This window comes from Drosophila serrata, unplaced genomic scaffold (assembly GCF_035046125.1).
Source record: "Drosophila serrata isolate PLE 108 unplaced genomic scaffold, ASM3504612v1 contig_245, whole genome shotgun sequence".
Taxonomy (NCBI): domain Eukaryota; kingdom Metazoa; phylum Arthropoda; class Insecta; order Diptera; family Drosophilidae; genus Drosophila; species Drosophila serrata.
In genome coordinates, this window is record NW_028257143.1 from 3,636,825 (window position 1) to 3,649,252 (window position 12,428).

Here is a 12,428-nt window from a genome sequence, read left to right on the forward strand (position 1 = left end):
AGAGTGTTTTTCAATTAATATTATTTTAACTTTATTTTATTAAAATATAAGAAAACTCCATTCCTTCATTTGAATTTTCTAAAATATTATGAATAACAAAATATATGACAAATCAATAGAGCTACTAGTTCAGTTTAATTTGTCTTTCCATTGGCAGCTACTGGAATTTAAATGGGATACAACTTTAAGAGAAAAGGATTTGAATAAGGCCTTCATAGAGGAAAGTTGGCTATAACGTACAATTAAATCTTACAAAAACATAAACTTTAAGAGGGATCTTTTCAACTAATTTATTCCAGAAGTGGAAAACAATGACCGCGTTCACCAGAACCGCGTTACCAGAACAATATTATCACTGATCAGTGAAATATCAATAATAATTGATTAAATTTGTGCTGCTTTACGCCCACGATACATTACGTAGTAGTTTTTGATATTCAGTCAGTTGTTTATTATATGGCAACATAGGTTAGTTTAAAATGTGTAAAATATTTTTGTTTCTATATTTAATTATTTATCAGGAAAAGGTAGATCAAGCTGGGCGTTACGTTTTGTATGTTACATTTAAGGTTTGTTTGCTTGACAATTAGGTACAATTTGAAAATGAACACAAAATACATAACTGTTATAATACTTCTCTATAAATATTCTCTTGATTCGAATATCGATGGGACAATTTTGTGACAGACATTAAGTTAGTGTTTTGCACACAAGGAAGCCCGGGTGGAGGGAATTGCCTTCCCTCCGACTCCCGTCCCGACTAACTGTTTGTAGACCCAACCACCCACGTAGAAAGAGCCCTCTCTCTGCCCACTTCATCAAAATCCGAACATTATTGAGCTTGAATACAGTGCAAACTGCGCCTGCTGGAGAGCCAGTGCCCGGAGCCATCTCACATACGTCCATCCATCGTCGAAGACGACAGCTGCAAGAGATTGCCCCGGCCAGTGGAGAGATAGGAGGAGAAGGATGGGAGTCCAAGGCCATGCCAAGACGCTCCACGATGGATTAGGAAGCTTCCGTTCCCCGCAAGGAAGCGCAGGGATGCGAGCGTCATCGTCATCCAGTGGGGAAGCGCATCGCGTTGTTTACTCGGGTCCGACGTTATCCTTTTTTGGCAGTGGCCGCTTTGTTTTGTTATTTTTCATGTCAGTCAAAGAATTGGCAACGAACATGGCCGATGAAATATGCTACACATACATACATATATCGGTGCCGAGCGACTAGGGACAAACTTGGTCTTGGTGGACATTGCATCAATATTGAAACGTCAACATCAAACTCGCCAGCGGCCAAATGGCGCTCACATAGACAAAGGACGAAGCAGCTGGATGCTGGATGCTGGATGCTAGATGCTTCTCCGACCCCAAAAAAAAAAAAGAAAAACTGATGAAGAGTTCAAATTTTTCATTGTATGATTTGACGAATGAGCTGTCATCTCGAATTGGAAACTTGCCATCTCCGCTGGACAACTCAGCACAGCACATAGTCTTTCTTAAGAGAAAATGTTGATGGCAAAAAGTTTTCGACTATTTCGTTTGACGCTTCGTTAGGAGGAGAAATGAAAAGGCAGATGGAATTTGGGTTGAGTGGGATGATTTTTTTCAAGAAAACCTCACTTTGATAAGGCTCTTTTTTGTGTATTTAAATATCAAGGATACTATTGCTTCAGATCTATTAGTATAGATGAAGATATTCGTATGGGCATGTCTTGTTACTCTAGACTCACACATCTAAAGATTAGTTTTTAGTATTACATCATTTTCAAGGTACAACTTAAATATCACTATACACCCTAGTTAATCTCTGTACTAACTTCTTTGTTGGGAAATTCCCAAATTATGAGATGAAGAAATTCAGAACTATGACTCAAGAAAGTCACAAGAAAAATCTTGTACAAAAGGGATGCCCCTTCTGTGTAATGTGCTCTCCGACTATTGACGGCTGGGGAAACATTTTATTGATCCCTGGAAATTCATCAAGATTCCTTCGGGCCGGCAGACGCTTCGTGTCACTCTCACGTTCTGTCCTTGGAGCTCAGCAGCTGACCCCTTTTGCGCCCTCTGATGGCTCCGTAAATGATGCAATAATTTTTAAAACTTCAGACGGACAGCAGCACCACCGAGCTGAGGAGAATCAAGAAAAATTTGCCTTAGGGAGTTTTGTTCGTGGGCAGGAAAGGATTTTCGACGCTGGCATACGTTTTGTTTGAAAAATCCAGAGAACATTACAAGGAGCTTCTGGGCATGCCTTGGAGCCGTGATGTATGATGGGTCACGGAGAGGCGGAGGCGGAGGCGGTGGACAGTATCTAGCCGTCAGCTGCCCCGCCAGTCCGTTGTGTCATGTCCTTGGGGGATGGCGGGAGGGATAGGGCTTTAATTCTCGTCATCTTTCACAGTCCTTACTGACCGGCGGCCCCCGTCTCGGAGCTCTGTTAATGGCTCCGGTCCATTATCTCGTCATGTTTGTTACGAAATTTAATTACTCTTATTTATTTTTCACTGCCCGTCTTCCTCCGCGACTACGTCGCGCCCTGTTCTGGTTTATGATTTTCAGCTTCGTCAAAAAATGCCAAGGAAAAAATTAAATGTGAAAAAAATTCAATTAAAAACACTTTTTGCATAAAGCGTTCCCGCTGCTTGGCTCGCCCTCATCTCATCTCCGGTCGGTGGTGTCAGATTTATTTTGCCTAATGTTTCCCCACTTGACCATAGAAGCAACCCCTCAACAACAAGTTTATTCATATATACCTCTTCATATTTGTAGCTGGGAAGAGCGTTTAACAAATGATTGTCAAGTATAAATTCGATTTGGTTTTCTGTAATATTTAGAGACTTAATCCTACTGATTCGGGGGAATATTTAAATGGAGAGCAAGTGCACAGATTACTTACGTTCCCATTTCTTAAGTCATTGAGCAATCCTTTTTGAAATTAAATGCCCCACGGTGGTGCTGAGCAAGGAAAGTTTTCCATTGACCAGCAATGCACTCCTTTTCTAGTCTTCTCCAGCAGCCTCGTGCATGTCCATCATTTGCCTTTGTCTTTTGGCTTTGTTTGCACACGCCATTCTTGCACAAAATCCTTGCAACCTCTAAAACCTGCCACGCCCTCAATACGAACGCCCACTCCGCCCACCGGCATCCCTGCAGCTGTCAGTCAATGTGTCGTGTCACAGTGTCTCTCCATCTGTCTGTCACTTGCATGTCTGTATGTCTATTCTACGTGACACCAGGCGAGCGAATTTCCAGTCCTTCCCCACTATGCCTGCCCTAGCCTGCTTTCTTGCCAGCGTGCTTTCCTGCTTTCCTGCTTTCTTGCTTTCCTGCGCACTTTCTTCCCAGCTTGCTCAAGTTTTACTTAGCAGCAGAAAAGAACGAGGAGCGGAGGCGGAGGGAGTCCTGTGAAGGATGCTCTGCAACCGATGGATGGATTTTTGGATTCGCAACTTGCACTTGGATTACAAGTCTGATTTTGATGCGTACATGTTTGTCCCGTCCTCGGAACGGAGGAAGGGGAAGTACACATTGCACTTGCCAAAGCACTGCGAGAAAATTGTGTTAATTATTAAGGAAGATACTAACCTGCTTACATAACAATTCATTTAATATTTGAAATAATACAGTAGAACTATTATGAATTGTTCTGACTAAGTCTGATTACTATAAGATAATATTTACATTATGTAGGGTCAAAGGTCACTTGAAGTCTGATTGCCAATTAATTCCGAATTCAATTAAAACCTGCGAACTTGAAAATATATTTATCTGAAATTAGGGTTAAATTTCAGTATTATTTTAATTAAGTTTTCAAAGCTTTCTTTTCCGTGGCACTGGCCCCAGACCCTGCCCCTGCTGTGGGTCAACCTCACACACATATGAAAGGGGCTGGGAAAGTGGAAAGTGTGGGGACGCTCGAGTTTCCTTATGCCTTTGTCTGTATGTCCTTTTATTATTTTATTCCCTGGCCTTATTTTAATTCACAGCGTCTGCTTGCCGCGTCATCCTCCTGGCATTCTTCTGGACCGACTTTGTCTTCGTGGCAGTCACCTCCTTCGTCTCGGCAACATTGTCTCAGCTCGAGCAGCTCGCATCCTTGCCAAGGATGTTCAGCCGCAGACACACACACACACAGAGAGGCTCATGTGAAAGTGGAAGTGCATGTGCAGGACTTGGATCTGTATGTGGGAAGCTGGAAGGCAGTGGCTCTTGTTGTTGGGTTGTAAGTGACATTTGCAATTTTCAAAACTATTGAATGAGTGACAAGTTCTGCAGACACGATTGAAACTGACAGTTAACTCGAGACTCGGCAAGGAGTGACTTGCACTGAATGTGGAAATATACATACATTCTGTGACATCTTCAAGAGTCCCAATAAGACCCACAAGCGATCACTGAAATATTCAACACTTTCAAGTTCCTTAATGTGGATAATTCGGAGTAATTTTCTTCTGTTACACAATGAACTTATATATAAAGCTAACAATAACTCATAAAAGGTCACTGCTATTCCCCCATTAAATCGAACATTTTTATTCGCTTAAATGTCATACTTAATAAGGAGTGCATTCGGCGGCAAACGGATGCCAATGCAGATGAGGAGGACGAGGTGCTCCCAACGCATCGGTGACTCACTGGCCATTAACAATTTCATTTATTTTGTCGCATCGAATAAGTGTGCAGGGCTCGGTCTGTCGGGGACAGTCGAGGCAGTCTGTCTGTCAATGTCAACATCAATGTCACAGCGTCCTGGCCCAGACATTTTGACAAATAATTCAAACCGCATTTTATAATGAATTTCCCCTGGAAACCGGAGCGGGATGGGTCGTCGGAGGGGAAGTACCAACCGATGGGCGTGACTGCAGTGAGGATGCACCTGATTAGCCCCTTCCACATTCTGCGGAAGATTTGTGGGAATTCCTCAGGGGGAAGTATTGCAAAAGCTGATTATCACATTTATTAGCGTTGCTTTATTTTTGGATACGGCGCCTTAAGTGCCAGAAAGCGATGAGTTGGCGTCACTCAGACACACATCAGGTCGCCCATAAAGAGATTGTTTTATTGACCAGATCCAGATGCAGATGCAGATGCAGGAAGGTGTGTTTTGGGTCCGGCTCTGGGCGACTCTTGGATGCTTTGCGGTCATAAATTAACAGGCACCAGGAGGATCTTTATGGTTTCCCCAGAGGGTCCTAGTACCTACCTAGTAATAGGTTGCAAATAAATATAATTAACGTAAATTCCTATATAGCAACAAGCAAGTAAAGCTGACTCCCCGTTTTAATCAGCACTGAGTCATGCTTCAGTCGACTTGTTTTAAAACCTGTATTTACATAATATCGACCCCAAAAAATCGATATTCGAGACAAAAGAAATATTGTTATTACCTCTGACAGCTGCCATCATATTCGATCGTATCGTCAATGTCAATTATCATTAAATAAAACCAAAAATAACCCTTTAAATTTATACTTTGCAAATACTCCTCACTGGCGATTATTTTCTTGTTTATTTTGAAGAGGAAGCAAATCAGACTTTTTAGGGGTCCAAGAAGGAAATGGGCGTTTGCTCCACCTCCTCATCATTCAGACAGGGCCAAATTAGCTCGCCAACGGGGAAAACAATAGACTTGAACTGATTGTAGATGTGTAGGGTTTCGAAATGATATCCATTGTGAATGGCCACGTAGTTTTGTGGCGATGCCAGCTGCTTGGAAATCGGCAAAAGAGGCACATTAAAGCAGTTCATGAAAAAGTGTGAACAATCGAGAGCCACCGCAATCTCGTAGCACCCATCCAGGCTTTCGTTCCAAACGGAGACGGCGCTGAAGGTCAGGGTCTGCCTGTGGCATATATCAATGGCCTCCTGGTTGTTGCGAAATGTGTAGAAGGTTGTGACCCCAGTGGGATATTTGCCCAGCACATCGTGGGTGCACTCGCAGACAAAAACCGGGTAAGAATGAAATGGTTTCGCTTCGGTGTCCTCCGCTTTGATTAGCTCCAAATTCAAGGCCTCGGCCTTCCTCAGGGACTCCAGGAAACTGGGATGCTCGGTCACCAACTCGCTGAGCGGTTGTAGGTTTGTAAGGATGCGTCGGACGACCTCTTCGCGAATTTTCTCCTCAACCAGTACCATGGCCACCGCATTTGGCCTAAAGGGATTGTGAGCGGATTCGATTAGGAAATGAAGGGCGCTGTTGATGTCTCCTTCCTCGTAAATAATAATCAGTTGGGGTTCCGAAGAGGAAGGCCTTTGAGAATCTGGAGCAGTTGGACCAAGGGACTTGAGGCTTCCCGATGGAACATCTGGGACATCTTCTTCCAAGGCATTGCCCTGCAGATTATAAACCATATCGTGCCTAACTAGATAGTCAGTTTCAGTGGCCTCGCTCTCCTCTGACTGGTCTGGGATCTCGGAGTCAATTGATCGTGGAAAATATTTGGTATTATCATACATGACTATCACGGGGTAATTTCTACTGCAAGTATACTAATTTTCAAGCTCTAACGATTTGATATGAGTAGTAAGGGAAAGGAGAAGCGATCCTTTATTTTGCTATCTTTTGAAACACACATTTGAATATTATTTTTGCGAACACAAACGAAACGAATAATACTCTAAATGCCCGGCAGCCTCGCGCATTAATAAGCGATACCTAATTATTTGGGCGTATCTAAAGCCATTTAATTTAAATTATTTAACACAACTAATCACACCCCACGGGCTTAGAGAGTCCTTTCAACAATGTGGGGGCTGCGGGAAAACAGAATTTAGTTAACCAAAACCCACAACGCTTTCTATTTGTTAATCGCCAAATTTATGATCAAATGTGACAGTAAAATTAAAATATCACAAACAGATACAAAACGAGCAAAGTGCTTGGGCGGCGGCGAGCGAACAGAAACTGGCGAAACGAATTTGGATTTGTTGGAATTAGAATTAAAATATTATAAATATTTTGCCAAAATATTACGACTTTTTTCCCCGGCATTTACAATTGCTCTCGTTATTCTTTTTTCCCCCCTGCACAACAGCAACAAAGGGCATGCGATTATGAAACAACAAAACAGAACTAACAGCGACAATTAAAAACATAGGAAACCACAGAATTATTTTTTGTTTGGCGGGAGGGTGAGCCACCACAGAAATTGAATAGTAAATTTCCACAACTAGTTGAGGGACATGCATGTGGACATCAAGTGCAGCGACAACAGGGGAAACACACATATAACTAACGATAATGCTGCTAACGATGACCATTTGCATATATCAGTACTAATTATAATAAAATGCCGAAAATAAAATTAAAATTAATATAGAAAGCCGATTATAAAACCCGGTTTTTACAAACAAACACACACACATACACATATTCCGTGTTGTTACAACGACTGTCAAAAATAGCAAATCCCATAAATCAACAATGACCATTTTCCCACAGAAAAAATTGTAATGAAAATGCAAATAAAAAAGGACACCAACGGTCCTGATTCTGTATAAACAACCGAAGACAAATAAATTTAAATTTGTTTTCTATGTAAATATAGCTTTCGGACAGAACAAATCACATCCTATTTACGAAACTATTGTCTGGTCGATTATTACCTGAAGCATTAACAACTATTTTGTTAGCTGGGATTATCCTGTCAAACTCTAAACTAAATTGAACTCAAAAATGGGTTTCACCATAGTCAAGAAAGCATCCTTGGTATATGGGGTAAGCATTGTGTATCAATTCCTATCTATTATAAACCTGGAAATTCTTTCAGATTGTCTTGGCATTAGTTCTCCGAATTATAATACCCTTTAGTGTGGGATCAAAGGCCTTGAACGAATGCGACAAATGTACTGCAGCTGTAGTTACTTATTACTCATCCGTCAGTAGGATATTGTTTATCCTTACCACTCTGCTTATATTCAGTATTAGCTTAGCTAATCGTACTGCTGATTGGATTTTTTTAGCGGTGCGTAAGTTAAATTAAAAATATATTCAACCAATTGTTACTTTTAATTAGTATATACCTCTGCTGATATATGTGATTCGCTGGACGTCTCTCACTTTATTTAAGCAATTGAAAAACGTAGCAGATAGTTACGATGAATTCATGAATGAGTTAAAACATCAGTGGTGGGACTTTTTTAACAACAACAATACATATTGGCCTAATCTGGAAAAGAAGGTAATTATCTCTATAATCTTGCTAAGTTGTAAACTCATCCTTAAATTTACGTAGCTCACATGTTGCGGATTGGAAGGACCTCGTAGCTATATGGAGTATCTACACAAAGTTCCTGGACACTGCTATAATCCCAAACTGATTACTCTGGGCTGTTGGCAATTGATGCACGATATATTTGAACCGATGCCTAGAATTGGATATTATTTTCGCATTATTACACTAGCTATGGAGCTATGCGTATTAATTTTTTATGGATTTATTGTGCTCAAGAAGCTGATCAGTTTGTTGGTTCCTAGGTGGCATAACAAAAGAGGGTTTTCTAAGCCATCGTTAAATAAATCCAATTGAAAGGGCTTTATGCATTCGTATTTTTATATAAAATAAATCGCTTTATGGTGGAATTAAAAGCTATGTTTTTATCTATTCCACCTATGTATGCACATATATGTAACTGGCTGATGACAAACTTCAATGGGTCCCATGAAATAAATTGAAATTAGCTGCCTTTTGTTGCTGTTGACAATTTGAATAAAATTAATATACATTTTCTCACAATTTTAATTAATAAATGTCAAATATTTTGCATATGGGCATTTATTTGTACGTTTATTTGTCTGATTTATAAATTACAGTATTTTGTTTTTTTTCTGTTTTTGCCTCCTGTGTCTGCTGTGGCATTTCATGGAAAATTGATTTTGTTGTTGTAGCTGCGACGATAACAAATTTCCCTGGCGCCATAACATAACATAAAAATCGCGAACTCTGGGTGAGTGAGGTGAAAGAATGGCGGAAACATACTTTGGACTCGCATAGCGGAAACGGAAGTCAATATTAGTAGGCAAAAATGAATATTCACAATCTCGAAACAATTCACATTAAGCAAAACGCGCGAATTTTTGACAATTGCGCAAAATTATTAATGGTCAGATTCTGTCGCGTTTTGCTACCCCGAATTGCCGTTGTTGTTGTTGTTGTTTTTTTTAGCTGAAATTTTATTTATATAGATGATATCAGGAAATCAATTTTGGGGAAATTTATGACCAAAAAGTCATGCTTTGCCGCTGTGCTCTAAGGTAGATAAATGAAAATTGCTTTCGATTAAACTAGCAATTGGTTTAGGCTTAGCGAAAATATGTTTATTGGGGTGGTTTGAAGACTTTTCAATTTAAAATGTTGCAATTGAATGAAATTTGTTTGTTATTTACTTATCTAAACAATAAGTAACGGTATTTTAAAAATACAAACTTTGCGATCAAGTTTAAATAGTTCAACTTGTTATCGAAAAATACATGAAGAGTATGTATTATACATTGCTTCACTATTGTCTACTAAAGTCTAATATGAAATACTATGAGATTCTCATGACGTTTTGGTTGAAATAACAATAACTTCACTTTTTCCAGTTGAGCTCAAATTTATGAAAAACTCAAATTAAACATGGCGATAGGCAAAGGAAAATGTTGCTGGGAACATGTTGCACGCCACCCAGGTTGCTAGAAACATTTGCTAAAAACATTTTCTCAAGTTGAATGGCTTTTTTAACCCACGCTGGAAATATATTGATTTTTAATCCCTAAATAAAGTCATATTAAACTCCTCTTAGCACTCTCGCAATCGGCTTGCTGGATCCAAAGTCAGAGTCAGTCATTAAACATGTGAACGATACAGCGAAACTTTAACGACTGTGGGTGAGTGTGACGTGCGGTGGCTATGAAATCGCTTTGATTGATTGCCTTTCCCGAATTGACGGCGATAGGAGGACCGCACGCTTATTAACTCTGTCAGTGTTAAATTTAAAAATATACACACATCGTGTGCGATAAGTAGGAGCCGGAGTGCCGGGCACCAGCCATAAATACTCGGCCCCAACCAAGGAGGAATTTCTTATGACCTGTTCGAAATTCCCCACTGCGGAGATGGGGCCGGGACGGGTGCTTGCAAAATATTTTGTGGCTGGCAAGTGTCAAACATTGGCCATCGCCCAGACAGACAGCCATCAGAGCGGGACTTATCATTCGCTCATAAAAATGTCAAAACTATCACGCTGACATTGACTGATGACGACGACGGCCACAGCTCCGAAGGCGGCATTCCACTTGGGTTCCCGCTCCCTGTGTTCCCAGTGCCCAGGATGCCAATGTTAAATGCCTCGGCTCCTCCACTTGTCACATATCCAGCATTGCCATCATTCAGCACGCATCCTCATGTTGAGTGATTCCATTTCATGCTGCTTTTTTACGGGTGGAGATGGGAATGGAGGCACTGCATTCAGTCATCCATCTATCCGTCAACCGAGTGAGTCAGAGCTGCTCTTGGAGCCATCAGCATAACCTTTCGCCAGACTCCTCTGCTCGACATGATTCATGGCTTCGATTGAATTTTGATTGACAATATCGCAAGCATTTAACGTGTCTGTTTCCGCTTTCCGTGTCCTTTGAATATTTTTTGCTTGCTGCTCCTCCCAGAAAGTGGAAAGTGACTTTGAGTGCGAATGGCAAAGGCTCATTCGAAGTGATTTTTAAAGTCATTTGTCATTTGACAGATGAGCGTTTGATTGACTTCGATGGCTATGAATCCATTTCAGAGACGGAGAGGATGGCTTCTCTTGAGAAATTTTATCGGCCTCCTCAAAGTTCCGATAAAAGAGGAATCCAATTCTGGATTAAAATATTAAGATTATTCTTCGAGTGTTTATATAATAGAAAATAAATTATCTCTTAACAATCAAATTCTTTGGCCAACATTCATCTAATTTGTAATAATGAGCTATTATATCTCATAGCTGATAATCGTGAATTGTTTCATCCATTATGTTGACAATGAGAAAAAATAAAAGCAGTCCATGTAAATTTATAACCATTTATATGTATGTCACACACACCGTTCTCGATATCGATTACAAACCCCATTAGGAGCACCCACTCTTTCGGCTTCACCGTGCACATTAATTAGCGATAAGATCGCCTTCAGTCCTCCGGCTGTGAAAATATCAATTTCATTTTGACATTGATTGAATTAATTTATGAGCTGTACCTTCGTAGCAATCCGTACCAATCTGCTTATTTATGGCCGCCTCCAATTCAAACCAAATCAGAGCGATTTGAGTGATTACCAATGTGACCAATTCGAGATTTATGCTCCGAGTCGGAATAAATGCTGTTGTCCCAACAGTAAATCTAATCTTTTTTATGTCTGATAAGGATGTTTCAAGCTGGATAGTTATATCACTGGAATATCTGGTGAAATCAAAGAAACCTGAATCAAGAGCGAACTTAACTAAATTAAGTAAGTTAGGGGCTATTTATTATCTTAATATTTCCATGTTCCACTTCGGCATGACGAATGAATGAATTAAATAACAAGATTGTACATTTTTGCAGTTTCTAAATGGGTCATTGATAAATCCAATTCTATTAAATAAAATCCGACAGCTATATATAGTAATCAAAGTATTTGAAATTCGTAATAAACACATTTTTCATTTACATGTTTACATTTTTATATATATTTATCAATTGCTTTTATGGCAGCTAATACAAACATGATAAGTGAGAAAGGTCTCACACTACTAAAATTTCAAATCTTGAAACACACATAAATAAAATAATTATATAAAAATATATATTATAATAATATAATTATAATATTATTATTTATTTCCAAATGTAACACCAGAATTCTAAAGTTCGGAGAGAAAAATTACGGCTTAAAGTAATTTGGCAGCGCAAAAAGAATCAAGAAATGGTCTTGTCAACATTTTTTTTATTTGGGTGCTGGGCAACATGTTTCAAGCAACCTTTTCCATCATTCATCAACATTTTCTTCTGCCTTCCGCCTTGTTTAGTTTTCGTTTTCAATAATTAGTGATAATGAATTAGCTATGCCCACATTGCTTTTAATTTACTACATAGTTCATTTGATAACCAAGTAAATCACACTCTGTTTTGCTACACATAACTACTTGTACTATGCATTTCATTTTCTTAAGAATAATCAGAAGATATTAAAGCTTATCAACTAAACATCAAATCGTATCAAAGTATTAAATATAAATACGTTGAGTTATATTTTAACTTTTCAAAAAATGAGAAGCTAAAAGAATTCAATGATCAAATGAAAACTGCCATTGGAAGTGGTTTCGCATTTTCAACACCAACATTTTCATGTAGCTATATATGTATATATAGCGGCAGGGTGGGTGGGTGATGGGGTCATCTGGAGGTGGACATACATATTTCAATTTACTCAT

The 12,428-nt window shown here is 39.5% G+C and overlaps 2 protein-coding genes across 2 annotated transcripts; one reads left to right on the top strand and one right to left on the bottom strand.

Annotated features, from left to right (window-relative positions):
- Window positions 1–5,464: 5,464 nt before the first annotated feature.
- Window positions 5,465–6,575, bottom strand: LOC110185088 (uncharacterized). The gene has a single exon (XM_020953772.2). The coding sequence runs from the start codon at window positions 6,453–6,455 to the stop codon at window positions 5,538–5,540; it is 918 nt and encodes a 305-aa protein (XP_020809431.1). The 5' UTR covers window positions 6,456–6,575; the 3' UTR covers window positions 5,465–5,537.
- Window positions 6,576–7,383: 808 nt separating this feature from the next.
- Window positions 7,384–8,586, top strand: LOC110185108 (uncharacterized). The gene is made up of 4 exons (XM_020953798.2): window positions 7,384–7,716; window positions 7,769–7,963; window positions 8,015–8,179; window positions 8,234–8,586. Exons 1-4 carry the CDS (start codon window positions 7,675–7,677, stop codon window positions 8,525–8,527), a joined length of 696 nt encoding a protein of 231 aa, XP_020809457.2. The 5' UTR covers window positions 7,384–7,674; the 3' UTR covers window positions 8,528–8,586.
- The last annotated feature ends 3,842 nt before the right edge of the window (window positions 8,587–12,428 follow it).